Source organism: Staurois parvus, unplaced genomic scaffold, assembly GCF_062004578.1.
Source record: "Staurois parvus isolate SC_StPar_1 unplaced genomic scaffold, SC_StPar_1.0 ptg000106l, whole genome shotgun sequence".
NCBI lineage: Eukaryota > Metazoa > Chordata > Amphibia > Anura > Ranidae > Staurois > Staurois parvus.
In genome coordinates, this window is record NW_028317902.1 from 2,924,869 (window position 1) to 2,941,628 (window position 16,760).

Genomic DNA, 16,760 nt, shown 5'->3' on the forward strand with positions numbered 1-16,760 from the left:
TGTATCTAATAAAATGGCCAGTGAGTGAGTTAGAAAGGTCTTTTGATGACTGTCTAGTTTGTAGACAGCCTAAATTATAATTAAATGCAAAAAAATGTCAGGGGTTATAACTCCCCCTTGCTTGATCCAAAAAAAAAAAGTTTAGCCTTTAGTTCTTCTTTAAAGTATATCTATGTAAGGATTATAGATATGGCCATCGCTGACCTTGTCATAAACATTTTAGTTGCCCGGTTGTGCTTGGATTTAATGTTTCTGACATACAGACTTGAAACAAGCATTCAGCAAATGAAGGTCAAAATCCCTATATCTCTACTTATACTCCAAAGTCCATTTTGTATAAATGCCATCATTGTATGAGGCTTCCTGTGCTGATGAACCAACCAGCTCATGGAGAGAAATCAGAAATGGTCATAGCAAGATCTAAACAGGGAAGTACTGCAGCAGAAATATATTGCAAATAGATTATCCCTAATATTGGAAATATTTTTGTGAAGTTAAAACAAAAGTGGAAAGAATAAAAGAAGGCTGCGGTTACTTTTTCCACATAAAGTTAAAACAAAATAATGGCTCCCTCTTGTGGTTGTTACAAGTAACTAAAGGTGCACACAATTAAAGTGTTACTAAACCCATAACAGTAAAATCAGTCTGTATATGCAGTAAAGCATGCTTGTTATACCCACTGTGGAACCTAAGGGGTAAATCCTCTGCATTGTGTAAAAAGGCTATTTTATCCTGTCTTCTCTGATCCTCCCCTTGTTCCAGTGTCCCCGTTATCTCCTGATAAGTCACATGGTATGGAAACACTCTGCACATGTTAAGTTTGGTGTGTATTACTAGGGGGGGTTTGTTTGTTTTTCTTGGGAAAGTGCATGTGATCAGCACAGGGCCAATCAGCACTGTCCAGACAGAGGTCAGGGGTCCTGCATCCTCCTAGAGAAAAGAAAACTCCTCCTACAAGCTTTAACCAGTGCTCTGCTGGACACTGATAGACTTCACAAGACTGTTCTAACTGCTGATGAGAAAAGGTATTTAGCAGTTTATATTTACTAAAATAATTGCATGTCCATGTTGTGTGTACTGTGGGAGACCAGATATAGTGAATGCAGGGTCCTGGGTTTAGTAACTCCAGGTAGGTTGCAGTTCTGGAATATGACAGCACTGGAAGATAATGCGTTCCTGGTAGCTTCACGTTTGATTCTTCTCAAAACTTTGGCAGCTAATTTACATCTTTTTTCCTCAGCATGATTCTTGCAACCCTGTTGCCTATTTACGACAAAACGTTTGATGGTTCTGTGATCACGCCCCAATATCTTTGCAATTTCAAGAGTGCTGCATCCCTCTGAAAGACTTTTTACAATTTTTGACTTTTCAGAGTCAGTTAAATCTCTTTTTTGACCCATTTTGCCTGAGAAAAAAAGATGGCTAATAATTATGCACACCTTGATATAGGGTGTTGATCTCCTTAGGCCACACCCTCCCTCATTACACAAATACACATCACCTGATATGCTTAAATCCAATCAGCAATCATATTTATACAGCTTGGAGTTGGACAATATGAATAAAAATTATAATTTGGTCAAAATACTCCCTTGCCTTATAATTGTGCACACATTGTATATTAGATTAGTCCAGATTATTTTTCAGTACCACTCTGACATTACCTTTTTAGAATCCCATTTTAACTCCTCCCTGTCCAGCAATATGATGGAATTTCCTCATTGTCATCCATCATGCTCTATATTCTCAGTTTTCCTTCTCCTGTACCTGCCTGCCATCACATGTGACCCCAGTCTCCACCGATATTCACTTTTCTCTGTTTCAGCCTTTCATATTAAAAAAAAAAGTGTCACTCTGTCTCTTTACCAAACACAGTGACAATCATTGTCACATCCAAAATAAATATAAATATAAACACAGACATATAGAATTTGTGCATTTCACTCAAGTGATAAAGTGACATAAAAGTCCCAAAGTTTCCAATGCAACCTATCAAACTGCAGCCAATTCCACTGATATCCAGGGGACTCTATTAGGGTTAATTCATACAACCAAATTCTGCAACTGATGAATATATATTCATATAAATTATAGACAGCAGAATTCAAGTCTGCTGTTTGGATGTCCAGTTTTAGATTTGGACCCTCCTTAATTAAAGTGGTTCCAAAGCTTAAACATTTTTTTATCTTAATGCAATTCCTGCATTAGGGTTAGAAATGTTCCAGTATTAAAATCACCCCCCTCCAATACTTACCTGTGTCCTCACTTGATCCAGCTCTGTGCCCGTCTGTAGCCGCAGAGGGAGCCATTGCTGTCAGTCAAACCCTGTGTATGAGGGAGCAGGGACGGGGCTGAGCTCTCTGTGTTTGCCTATAGATGTGGACACTGCTGCTCAGAATTGAGCCCGTACGAGTACCCCCATAGCATGCGACTTACTATAGGGGCACTCAGAGAAGAGGAGGGGCCAGGAGAACCAGTGGGGGACAAAAAATTGGAGGTTCACAGAGCAAGTAAGTATAACATGTTTGTTATTTAAACAAAGACAAAGAAACAAAGACAAAAACAAAGAATTTACAATCACTTTAAAAGTATCACATAAGCCACACATCCGCCTTTGTTATAGAAACGTATTTTTATTGGGTTTATTTTATTTGGCAACACATCAGTCAGTACAGGACAACTTCAGTGCATTTAGTTTTGGTCTTTACTGATTGTCTTAGGCTAGCACAGAACTTCCACAGGTTAAAACAGGTATTTTTCACTTTAGAAAATATACAGTCCATCTGTAATATGACAGACCACAAGTCTGCCACCCAAGTTAATGCACGGTAGTATTTAAGTTACGGTTGAGGATATCTGCACCGTTGACGGAAAAAGCGTGATCTGATGTTAAGGTACAAATACATGGCTAGGAGGCCCATGCTGGTGAGGAAATAAAGAATAATACACAAACTGATGTCTAAACGGGAAAACCCAACTTCCAGCATCTTCACCCATTGTCCTTTCCAGTTACTGTCCCCTTCCTTTACCATAACCCCGAGAAGATATTTTGTGTCAATCCCCCTCTTGAGCAATCTTTCCCGTACTGCTTCCTCATTAAACTCAGCATCACTGGGATCCAGCAATGTCTTTGGGTGAATAGCACGCTTATGGAGCTTTGAGTCGGAGTCCTGCAAAGTTCTAACTTGGAAATAATGATTTTCATAGGCATCTAAGTCCAAAATCTTCTCCTCTCCGTCTCTTTGCAGAGCTGTGTTGGTCTTCATTTTTATAATGGTAGGCCTGTGACGTAGGATCTGCTTTGCTTTGGTTGTCTGAAGTGAGTCGGCATTTCCTTCGTCTTCAGCTTTAGCTGGAGGTACGATATTATCATTTCTGCTTGGTATGTCTTGTTCTTTCAAATCTTTTGTTTCCCTCTTCTCTCTTGTTGTGCTTGTTGGTTCTCTCAGCTTTTTCAATAACTCCTTCTCATCTTCCAAATACTCAAAGGATATGTTACTCTTAGAAAATCGCTGTTTCATGAAACTAAGAACATTTGGACCATCCCAAATTTCTTTAGTCAGGAGTTTCTTCCGGCACTTTGGACAAAGGTCTTTGGATGGCCATTGGGTCTTTGGGAACTCTGGGTCTTCTTGTTTATTTCCTAGGAAAAGAAAAACATGTTTAGTTACTACAACATAAAACTCCCACACACAGTTCACATCTCTACACTCAGTTGCTTGAAGCTCAAAAAGGCACATGAGCTTTATTGTGGATTTTTTGCCTTATTTACTTGGAAGCACCTGTATATGTGCGTTGCCAGATTTAAGAGGTCCTGGAAGGACAATGGAAGCAGGTGTACCCAGATTGAGAGTCAGACTCTGTCACACAGCAAGACAACACTACACCACAATCCAAGAAGGAGATGCAGGAAAATGCCTACGTATGATGTCACAGATTTACTGCTGTCCATTTGCCCAAAGAAAAATGCTTAAGCTTGCATACATGTGCAAAAACTCTTGCAAAACTTTTCAGTAATATGGTTACATAATTAGTTCAGTTGACTACTCCATCGAGTTCAACCAATTGTCAGGGATGCGGGTGTGACCAGAAGTGTGTGGACTGACACAGGGAAACGTAGGATTCAGATATAGTAAACAATATAATTTATTGAGACTAACAATACAAACATAAACGCAGTGCACCAAACCCCAAGCTAACACAAATACATACAACAAGGTGAAACAAACCCAAACCTAAACTGATATAGATACACAGGTACATACACATATAGAGCACAACGTAGTCAGGCAGGCCGGGTCGATAACTATTGGGCAGGTAGGTACAGGAGGAGCAGGCAGAGAGAATGGTCAGGGTCACAAGCCAGGGATCAAACAGGAGAAGTCAGCAGAGGTCAGGATCAGGCAGGGTCGGCAACAAGTCAGGCAGAAACAGGAACAGGAATGCAGGTTACAAGATACAGGGGCCCATGGAAAAACACACACCAAGGCACAGATTGCAGGTCTGGCCATCCCTTAAATACACCACCTGCAATCAGCCCCAGGTGATGGCTAATTGCCGAAGTGAACCTCTGGTTGTTGAGAGCACCCGCTGGCCAGCCCTGGTACTGCAGCCCACAAAGCAGGTGAGTCTCACCACTATTGGCAAGTCCATTCCTGACACCAATAGGGAAAAAAAAAAAGCACATAAATAGGAAAGCTCCAAATACAAGGCAAATAAATCATTAAAGCAGGATCCATTTTGCTCCAGCGGGGGAAATTCCCTCTTGATTTCCCAACTGGATATTCCCTGGATAAACTACTCCTGGTGTTAACACCCATAAATATTAGTATTCAGTTATATTTTGTGTAACTAGGAAAAAATCCAGGCCTTTTTTAAAACAGTCTACTGATCTGGTCAAAATCTGTTCTTGAGAGAGTCTATTGCACATTTTCACAGCTCTACTGTGAATAAGCCTTTTCATATTTGGAGGATAAATCTCTTTTCCTCCAGATGTAAAGAATGCCCCCTTGTCCTTTGTGATGACCTTAAATTAAATAACTCTACACCAAGTTCACTATATGGACCATTTATGTATTTGCATGTTGATCACATCCCCCTTTAATCTCCTCTTCTCAAGAGAGAATAAATCCAGTTCTGCAAATCTTTCCTCATAACTGAGCTTCCCATTGCGTCTTATCAGTTTGGTTGCCCTTTTCTGCACTTCCTCCAGTTCTCCGATATCCTGTGAAATGAACTAGTGCCCAAAACTGAACTGCATATTCCAGATGAGGTGTTACTAATGATTTGTACCGGGGGAAATATGATATCTCTCTCTCTGGAGTCTATACCTCTTTTAATACAAGAGAGGATTTTGCTCGCTGTAGAAACTGCAGCTTGGCATGGCATGCCATTATTAAGTCTATGATCTACTAGAACAGGGGTATTGAATTAAACTTCAAGGAGGTCCGGTCACTAAAATTTTCTTCTGGCCGAGGTCCAAATTGGGTGTGCCCATCAGTGTGCACCCTTACATTAGGTGTTGCCATCAGAGTACAACTTTACATCAGGTATTCCCATCACATCAGGTGTGCCCAGTAGAGTACTCCTTTACATCAGTTGTCCCTATCAGAGTGCCCCTTTACATCAGGTATCCCCATCACAGTGCCACCTTACATTAGGTATTCTCATCAGAGTGCCCCTTACATTCAAAGTACCCCTTTCCATCATATTTCCCCATCAGAGTGCCCTTTTACATCATATTCCCCATCAGAGTGCCCTGTTCCATCAATCATTGAGGCCAATTAGACTGCCCCTTTCCATCACATGTGTCCACCAGAGTACCCATTACCACAGTATGTGCCCATTTGTGCCCCGTTAACATTACATGTGCCCATCAGAGTGCGTTAACATAAAATGTGCCCTTAAGAGTGCCACTTAACATAAAATGTGCCCATCAGAGTGTCCCTTAACATAAAATGTGCCCATCAGAGTGCCCCTTAACATAAAATGTGCCCAAGGCACATAAGGGGCATGCTGATGGACACATTTTATGTTAAGGGGCACTCTGATGCACACATTTATATTAAGGGGCACTCTGATGAACACGTTAACACTGGGTGGCCTATAACAAACTCCGATAATTAATTTTAAGTAAACACACCCTTATGCAGCTTTACCCATAATGCTTTGAAACCATTACACTCTCCATTAAGAACTTTCTCTTTAACACTCGTTTTGAGTTTACTTCTCACGTAAAGAGCATAACCAGGAATATTAATAGCCCAGTTGTGTGCAGAATGAAGCCAAGATTCATCAATACCAATTAAATCATAGTTCTGTTCATGCACCAAAGCTTCCAACTCACCTATTTTGTGTTTTGCATATTTTTTGTAGCACAAATACTACTATAATTTCCAAAGGTGGTTTGTAGCCTGGGAATTTTCTTGCCACCTGTGAATCTAGTTGTCATCTGCTATAGCCCTCCCCCCCATCGTCCCTGTTCCATCCATCATTAGGGACTGACCCCTGTCTGACATCTGTGCCCGATTTTTATTCACCCTCTCCTCTCGATCCTAGTTTAAGTACTCCGTCAGCCTTCCATAAAGCTCTCCCCCAGCACAGGACATGAGTTTATATATATGAAAGCATGAAAAAAATGCTTCAATATCGCTGGAAAAACGCTCAGCTCAGGTGTCAATGGGGGCTCAATAATGCAAAATTTTGTGACATACATCAGTTGCTCAAATAGAATTCATATGAGCAGAAATGTAAGTTTTGTTTGATTTCCAAATAATATGCATAATGCCAGACAAGTATCTGAATTTGTTAAATCTTTTTTTTTTGCACAGAGGATGCTATAGCCTTGACGCCTAGGTCAAATCTAGCAGCATTTGTATAGGTCAGTTGACAAGTGAGAAGAAAAAAATAAAAAAGTATATATATATATATATATATATATATATATATATATTTATATATCAGTAATGTGGGTGGAGCGCACAATGATGATCAATCACAGTGCATAGCAATCAGGACCTCCCAAAGGCCATATATATATATCTATATATATATATATATATATATATATATATATATATATATATATATATATATATTAAAAAATTGGATTGCTGCACATAGAAAAATTTTATTCTTGAAAAATCACCATACAAAAGGGGCGATCCAAAAAAATGGACAAAGCCATATATCATAGTGTTCAACAAGCAGTTTCAGGCTATTATGTTAATGGGCTTCTTCAAACCAGAACACATTGAAATTCATTAATTATATTAAATAATTGAAATTGAACATTGAAATTCATTAATTATATCTGTGTGTGTATATATATATATATATATATTTATATATATATATAAAATTTTAATTATTATTTATTTATTTTTTTCTTTTTAATACTGTAATTGTATTAAAGAAATAGTGTTAGGCAGAAACACACCAATCTACAAATTGCACTGGCTTCTGCAAGCTAAGTACATTTTTTACAGAATGTAACCTTCAACTTGGATTTGATTACTATGTTACTGTATAGTTGACATAGTGCCTCATATAATGGGAACCTCTTTGATTGGTTTCTAATCTTTTTGGGGACGGAAAGGTTATTAACAGTAGGGTTTGACATCTAGCAACCATATAAAATGTTCACTGTTATCTGTTAAGGGGATGAGAATTATTAGGTATCCTTATCATGGTGCATCATGCTGAGGAATTTCAGGAATACAATACACATATATGAGCTGTTTCAACTACCAAAAGATTTGTAATTCTGTTCACACAGTCCCAGGGGCGGACTGACAACTCATGGGGCCCCCGGGCAATAGGGGATCATAGGACCCCTGTGTCCTTGCCCAAACTCAAAAAGCCTATGAAAAAGGTACCAGGGGCATCTCATGGGGCCCCCTACTGACCCTGGGCCCTCGGGCAGTGCCCAAGTTTCCAAATGGTCAGTCCGCCCCTGCACAGTGCTATGATTTGCACAACTCTATCACACTGCATACTCCAATATTTTCTGTTTCAGTTTCCTGTAATACCTACCAACTTGTTTGAAAATAAAGTACCATCATCATAGTGCTGATTACAATGAGCAAGGAGATGAAACAGGCTGAAATAGAAAATGGTAGTGTCGCATGTCTGGCTGGGGGGCTACAGGGGTTTGCAAATCAGACCAGCCAAACAGACGTAGACATTCTTTGGCTCTAAAACAGCTCATAAAATATAAATGCATTTTGACCAGGTGAGTAGTTGTTTACCCGAGGTCCTGCTTTAAAGCTGACCTGTTGGGCAGCACAGTGGCTAAATAGTTAGCATTTCTGCCTGGCAATACTAGGGTCACTGGCTCAAATCCCAACCATGGCACCACCTGCCTGGAGTTTGCATGTTCTCCCTGTGCCTGCATGGGTTTCCTCCGGGTACTCCGGTTTCCTCCCACACTCCAAAGACATGCTGATAGGTTAATTGGATCCTGTCTAAATTGGCCCTAGTATGTGTATGTATGAATGTGAGTTAGGGACCTTAGATTGTATGCTCTGTGAGGGTTAGGGACTGATGTGAATGTACAATATATATGTAAAGCAGTGTGTAAATTGACAGCACTATATAAGTACCTGACATACATAAATAAAATATTTTGAAGCAAACATAGATCAAATTCTAATTCCTAGTACAGGTCAAAGAATGGTTACTGACACTACAGGGAGACCACAAGCATCAGCTCTGAGCTGTCTGCTACTCACCTGCCAATCTTTTATTCACACGATTGTGACTTGCCCACAACCATCTGATGGCATCATCATGATCCCGAATGAAATTCATTGACTCACTGGCCATTTTCTCAAACTCTGTAGCACACTCCCTGCAGCCGAAAAAGTAGCGGACATATGCCCGCATTGCCTTCAGTGACTCCTGCGGATCTGTAGCAGTAGAGTGATAAAAAGAAAGGCAAGTCAACCACCAGACAAAAGAATGAACCAAACACTTTTCATGGAACACAACAGATATCCCAAAAACAGGATTTCAGATGAACTCCCTAATCAGCTCCTTATCTCCTAGTGCCTCTAGTAGTGAGATTATTACTTGTGATCGTGAGTGAAAGAATTGTTTGTAGGGAAACACAAATTATTATTATTATACAGGATTTATATAGCGCCAACAGTTTGCTCAGCACTTTACAATATAACAGGAGACAATATAGCAACAATACAGTTCAATGCAAGACTGGGATGAATTGGTAGGAGGAATAGAAGATTCCATTATTAGCCGAGGGCAGGATAGGCTTCCCTAAAGAGATAGGTTTTCAGAGATCGCCTAAAAGTGAGCAGAGTAAGTCTGATAAATTGGGGTAGAGAGTTCCAGATGGGGGAAGCTCTGGAGAAGTCCTGGAGACGAGCATGGGAGGAGGAGACAAGGCAGCTAGAGAGCAGGAGGTCATGTGAGGGGCGGAGAGGATGGTTTGGGTGATATTTGGGCAAATGATCTTTAATTTGCAGCAAGCTGGACAATCTTTGCAAAGCATGCTAAAGACTCTTGCCATCTGAACACTGGCTATTGTTTATTTATTAATCTACAGTCCATGAGCATGTGCCCAAAGCCCGTCCCTGAAACAATTGCAGTGATCTCCCAATTTGAGTTATATTCAATAAAAAGTAACACATTATCTTTTCTCCAGAGGATGGCTATCATCTCCATCTAGTGTCCAAAATGGAGTACTGCATTACTGGCCACTAGATGGAGCTGACAATAGAGGCAATAATCTCTTTGAGAAAATTTGGGACATTTCCTTCAACTTGCAGGAATGCTTCTGACATTCGTGCAACAAATGTTTTATAAAAAGACCCCATGGTGTAATGTGTGTATTTCTTCCAGAACTGTGCAATAATCCTGGGTGAAACTTTGTCTTTGGGCAAAAGCTTTTTGTATTAATCAATACTAATCACAGCTGTTCTCTCTCTTGAGCAGGGTGACTGGTCTTGTGTCCGCCCCCCTCCTGTAATTTTATGTAGGCAGCCTGCTCTCTGCACGTTCCCCACAGCTCTGCTTTCTGTATAGTCTATGTACAGCACAGCAATGATGTCATCGCTGCCTTTAGATGGCATTATCTGGGTCTGTAAAGGCATTAGGTGTATAAATCCAATGTGGATATATATATATATATATATATATATATATATATATATATACACAGGTGTTCCTCGGTTTATGAATTTAATGCGTTCTCCGGGACGTTTTGTATTGCAGTTTCCCATAGGAATGCATTGAGTACCAATTAATCCAATCCAGAGGTCAGAAAAAAGTAAAAAAAAAGTTGCTGTCACTATAGGTCAGTGCTGGTTTTTAAATGTAATTACCGGCTTTTTTTTTCTTTACTATAGCTCAGAGAATCAGCTGTCACTTTCCCCCCAGCTAAAAGAAAGAAAAAAAGTTTATTTCCCCAGTTAAAAGAAACGATGTTTCCTTTTAGTTTGCTTCCTGAGATAAAAGAAACAAAGTATCCTTTAGCTCTGGGGAAAGTGACAGCTAATTCTGTGAGCTATAGTAAAGAAAAAAAAAACGGCAATTGCATTTAAAAATCGGCACTGGCATACACTTCGTATTGCAAAAAAATTGTAAAAAAATTCATAAACCAAGGCATTATCTTCAATGGATTTTCATTCGTAAACTGAAAATTATGTTAACCGAGGTGTTCTCAAACCAAGGTACACCTGTGTGTGTATGTATGTGTATATATATATATATATATATATATATATATATATTTATTATGTGAGAACTCGCTTCAAATGGTAGAGCTTGGTTAAACGCACACAGCAACTCGCTTATTTTTCAGGGCCTTTTTAGCCCACTTTTATTTAAATGAAAGTTCAAAACATCAGGAGTTTCCCACACAGGGATATCTATCATCCACATATAAACAAAATTCAGCCTCCTGGCTCTCTCAGATATACACAATCTTCCACTGGCCTTCCTCTTCAGGCTTACGTCTGTCTCCTGCAGACTCTTTCAAAAACATGGCTCTCGCACACAGCTGGCCACTAGCACACAGCTAGTCTCTAGCAGCTCCTTGCTGCTTTTGGCTTCCCCCTCTCCTTGGTGGAGCCCTCCTGACTCCTATCTGGCGGGGTGGAGCCCAGAACCCTGGTCCTGACTCTATGAAAAGGCCTGCACACACCTGTGCAATCAGTCTCCTGGCCATTTCCAAAACCTGGTCCCAGGATTGGAGATTTCATCCCTCCCAGATCTCTTTGAAATCTCTAGGCTCCAGATCCCAAAATGGACCTTACAAACAAAGGAGGAAAGTGAAAAGCCACTTTCCTCCGTATCAAACACTTACCCTGGAGCCCCTCAACCTGCCTTGTTGAGAATCCTGGGTGACAGATTGCCACACTGTCACAATATATACACACACATTCTTTTTTTTACTTCTTTTTATTGCAGTTTAGTAAGTTTACAAAATTTAGCCTTCTGGGCATACCCAGTTCAAGGCAATTACAGTACACAATAAAGTAATTGAAGAATATATTTCAATAAAAATGTTCTGTCTGAGTTCAACTCTACGCTTTGCATAATTATTGCTAATTTAATTCCAATCATATCATTCTCCTGTAAAATGTAATAGCCTGTGTCGATGGACTTGGATAACAAATACAGCTTGTTTTAGACATCCGTTTAACGCTCCTCGGATTATTCAGAATTCATTGACAGGTGCATTTGGCTTGCAGCTGACCCCCTGATCTGCATCAACCTGCTTCAAACTGCTTTTGTACTCCCATAAACTCGTATGGTGACAGAAGCAGAATAAAGCAGAATAAAGTCAGTGGACACAGGCCCTAAGGGTGACCTACTGAAAAGGAATAGGCATCTATTTATGTGGTGAGGAGTCTGGTCACCTCTGCCTGCTGGACAGCAACTTTAAAATATTTTTTAAAATATATATAATACTTCCAGCACAAAAGATTCAGAATATTTGCTAAGGGCAGCACAGTGGCTAAATGGTTAGCACTTCCACCTGCCAGTACTAGCAGTCCCTAGGGTTGGTGTCACCCGGTGCGGTAAAACTTGGTGACACCCCCTTGTAAAGAAAGCCGACGATCCCCGCAGAATGGATCAGATCTGCGGATTGAGCTAAATGGATTGGACTCCGATCCATTATGCTCAATCTGCAGACCCGATCCATCCTGCGGGGATCGTCGGCTTACTTTACAACTTACCTTTTCTTGGAGCGGGTCCGGTGTCACCCCATATAGGTTGCATGCCGACGATCCCCGCAGGATCGTCGGCATGCAACCTATACGGGGTGACATCGGACCCGCTCCAAGAAAAGGTAAGTTGTAAAGCAAGCCGGCGATCCACGCAGGATGGATCGGATCTATCCTGCGGGGATCGTCGGCTTGCTTTACAACTTACCTTTTTGTGGAGAGGGTCCGGTGTCACCCGGTGCGGTCAGTGTCACCCGCAGCTGCCTCGGGTCGCCACTGAGTACTAGGGTCGTTGGTTCAAATCCCTGCCACTAGGGGGTTTATTTACTAAAGCTGGAGAGTCCAAAATCAGACTCCCTTCTGCATAGAAACCAATCAGCTTCCAGGTTTCATTGCCAAAGCTTCATTGAACAAGCTGAGGTTAGAAGCTGATTGGTTTCTATGCAGAAGGGAGTCTGATTTTGGACTCTCCAGCTTTAGTAAATAAACCCCTATGTGTCCATAGTATGTGTATGTATGAATGTGAGTTATGGACCTTAGATTGTGCACCCCTTTGAGGGTTAGGGACTGAATGAATGTACTATATATATATATATATATATATATATATGTAAAAGCTCTGCATAAATTGACAGCGCTATATAAGTACCTGTAATAAATAAAAAAATAACACTAACCAGAATCAGCAGTTCTCATTTCAAATGCTTGGACTGTCAGCAAGTGGAAGACCGTCCAGACTGTACATGGGAAACCTCGATATTTAGGCTTTGAACCCTGACACCAGACATAGTTCACATGGGGTGTCAGAACTGCATCCTTAACCTTGGGACAGACAGATAGGAAACCAGAAAAGAATGCATGTTACCAATACCGTTATCAGGAGCTGAATAACCTCAAAGGTTCAACACAGGTTATACATTTATAAAAAAAAGTGAATGTCACTTTCGTCAATCATTTACAGGTAGAGAATCATTCCCTATAATTCAAAATCCATGCACTAGGAAGATTCACTTACATAAATATTCCCCCTTAGACTTATTATACCTATAATTATAACTAAGTTGAACTGATGATTCCAGTAAATGAGTTTTAAAACAAGCCTTAGCTGACCTGTTTAGCCACAAGCACTGTGGATCAATCCTTCCTGAACGTGATTTACTCCGCAGTGCCTGCAGCACAAAGGGACAGGAAAGACTTGTTTAAAACATATCTAACCCTTCAGCTTACCTTTTCTTAGATGTAGTGGTTGAATTTAGAGACAAATTTAGACCGTGGAACGCCTGGGGAACTTCTGGTTCGAGGGGACCCCTTATACACAGAGTTGGTTTACATTTTCAATAACAGTTACACATTTTAAAAATGCATGACACAATGTCATTCTGAGGTACAGCATGCAAACACATGCAGTCATAGCGCTCCATATATGGTTTGCTTGCGCCACCAAAATTAATTTTTTATAAATGATACAATATTCCAGTCCAGAGTAAAAACTTGTACAGATGATGGCTGGAAAAATACATGTAAAAAAGAAAATAATTTTTTATTATATAGTTTATATTATTTTATCACTATTTATGTTTTATTATTTTTTATAATTGTTTTATGCTGTTTTATATATATTTTTTGTATAGAGGAGGACCCCTTCTGTCAGGGGGGCCCAAGACAGTTGCCCATTTTGCCCTCTAAAAAAATCTGGTTGAATTTTTCTTCCTGTTTCACACTTTTTTTCTTCTTCTTTTGTTTTCATCTGGTTATCCTGCCAAGAACACACTTCCTGTCCTATGGTGACAACTGTGCTGTATCTAAGAGATGTAGAGTTGTCAAGGTAGTGTGTTAAGACTCTATAACACCCCCTTCTCTCCATGACATAGAAGGTGGTGTTTTGTAGTCTGACTGATAACTGTCCAGAGAAGAAAAGAGTACAGGACATTGCCAGCTCACAAGTCTTCTGGGTGGATAAACAGCTTTTTTGTACTTGCAAAACAGATATAACAAAATGATCTTAATGGTATATTTAACATACCAAAAGGAAGCAAATAGAACTTTTTTTAATAAGATTTACATACACTTTAAGTTTTCATATACTGCTTACTAGATATACAGTAAGTAAATACAGCACATAAATGTCTATAACCTGGCTAGTGGTTCACTACACTGACTACACACATAAAATATTGTTAATTTAACAAAAATGGCAAAAAGTTCTAGCTGAACAAAACTGATTTTGTTGGAAAATTTTCTACAGACCACTATTTTATTTTTGTGAGTAGCCTGAGCTTCAGCTGATGCAAGCTATTTGGCCTTACTTCCAAAGCTGCCCATAGATGACTCAGTTTTTTTTATCAGCTAGCAGGCTTATTGAAAAGTACTGAAAAGATTCCTCCATCCACACAAGCGAGGTGGATGGAGGACTCCTCCCTGCAGCGTTAATGTATGCTGACAGCGGTGTCAGAATACACTGATCAGTGCTGCAGGCTGGCACTATTAGGCTGGCCATAGATAGATCAGATTTTGTCCGATTTCTGCAGAATCGGATGAAATTCAAGCCATGGGAAGCCCCACCAACACCACTCAGCTCAACAAAATTGATTTAAAACTTGACTGATGGGAAATCATTGTCCGAACAAGGACTACATCCTACTAGCATCCATGGGTAATAAGTAAACAATTGTCTTTTTTTTTTTTACGATCATCAGATTTTGTACATGTTCTTACCGTATACGTGTTATTTAAAACATTCGCAAAGTCTTCATACATTAGTGACTCTCCCTCCTCTTTCTCCAACCAATCATTGACTGTATGCAGAAGAGTGCGCAGCATGGGGCGGGAAGGAAAATACTGTGTCAGGAATAGAGAAGAGTAAACTAAGCCATCATGACAGACATAATAAAGTATAAAGGCACTGTGCTATGTAGGGTTATGATGTTCTCAGGGGCGGACTGACCATTTGGAAACTCGGGCACTGCCCGAGGGCCCGAGGTCAGTAGAGGGCCCCATGAGACGCCCCTGGTACCTTTTTCATAGGCTTTTTTGAGTTTGGGCAAGGACACAGGGGCCCCATGATCCCCTATTGCCCGGGGGCCCCATGAGTTGTCAGTCCGCTCCTGGATGTTCTACAAGGATTCAGCCCTGGAGGTCCATGTCCATGGAGTGCTAGAGTTATAAAATGAGCCGCTGTCTCAGCTTCTACTATCCAGCAAAACCTCAAGCTACATGGATGACATGTGACATCACTGCCCTGCCGCTTCACCTTGTCCAATCAAAGGACATTTTTGCATTCATTCAGAAAATGCAAAGCATTCTCTGATTGGCAACCATGCCTTTCTGAATACCTACGTTCACAAAGCAGCAGGGTAGCTGCTTGGCATGGGATCAGGAAGCCAGTGAAGATCACTGGAGTAGCAGTGTCTACTACAGTTATTTCCAGCTTCTTGAGCAGGGGTCTCCAAACTATCTAAACAAAAAGTTTACTGTGCTTTAGACTTTAGCGGGGCCAGAATGTGGCCAGTGAAAGTAACATTGCCTCAGGCTTGATAGTCAGAGGGAGTAAAAAAAATTACATAATGCCTGTGGTTAGTAATTGCAGGAATAGTGCCCCAGCACTGGTGTCAGTGGAAGGAATAGTGCTCCATCGTTGGTGTCAGTGGAAGGAATAGTGCCCCATCATTGGTGTCAGTGGAAGGAATAGAACCCCATCATTGGTGTCAGTGGAAGGAATAGTGTGACATCCTTGGTGTCACTGGAAGAAATAGTGTCCCATTATTGGTGTCAGTGGGAAGAATAGTGCCCCATCACCTCATCACTGGTGCCAGTGGGAAGAACAGTGCCCTATCTTTGGTGTCAATGGGAGGAAGAGTGCCCCATCATTGATGTCAGTGGGAGGAATAGTGTCTCACCATTAGCGTCAGTGGGAGGAATAGTGCCCCATCGTTGGTGTCAGTGAGAGGAATAGTGCCCCATCATTGGTGTCACATGAAGAAATAGTGCCTGGGAATAGTCTATGGGAGTATTAGTGTCTAGTATCAGTGGGAGGAATAGTGCCCCATCATTGGTGTCAGTGGAAGGAATAGTGCCCCATCATTGGTGTCAGTGGAAGGAATAGTGTCCCATTGTTGATGTCAATGGAAGGAGCAGTGCCCTGTCATTGGTGTCAGTGGAAGGAATAGTGCCCCATCATTGGTGCCAGTGGAAGGAATAGTGTGACATCCTTGGTGTCACTGGAAGGAATAGTGTCCCATTATTGGTGTCAGTGGGAGAAACAGTGCCCCATCACCCCATCACTGGTGTCAGTGGGAATAAGAGTGCCCTATCTTTGGTGTCAGTGGGAGGAAGAGTATCCCATCATTAGTGTCAGTGGGAAGAATAGTGCCACATCATTGGTGTCAGTGAGAAGAATAGTGTCCCATTGTTGGTGTCAGTGAGAGGAATAGTGCCCCATCATTGGTGTCACATGAAGAAATAGTGCCTGGGAATAGTCAATGAGAGTATTAGTGTCCAGTATCAGTGGGAGGAATAGTGCCTCATCATTGGTGTCAGTGGGAAGAATAGTGCTCCATTGTTGGTGTCAGA

General features: G+C 40.8%; 1 protein-coding gene across 1 annotated transcript in view; it reads right to left on the reverse strand.

Annotated features, from left to right (window-relative positions):
* Positions 1–2,613: 2,613 nt before the first annotated feature.
* The window catches only part of QSOX1 (quiescin sulfhydryl oxidase 1), a 99,570-nt gene continuing 85,423 nt past the window's right edge, over positions 2,614–16,760 (reverse strand). Inside the window, exons 9-12 of the mRNA XM_089671484.1 lie at positions 14,907–15,029; positions 12,869–13,013; positions 8,733–8,909; positions 2,614–3,643 (exon numbers count right to left, since the gene is read on the reverse strand). Of these exons, the coding sequence (XP_089527610.1) occupies positions 2,841–3,643; positions 8,733–8,909; positions 12,869–13,013; positions 14,907–15,029 (1,248 nt within the window). The 3' untranslated portion in view covers positions 2,614–2,840. The remainder of the gene's footprint in view (positions 3,644–8,732; positions 8,910–12,868; positions 13,014–14,906; positions 15,030–16,760) is intronic.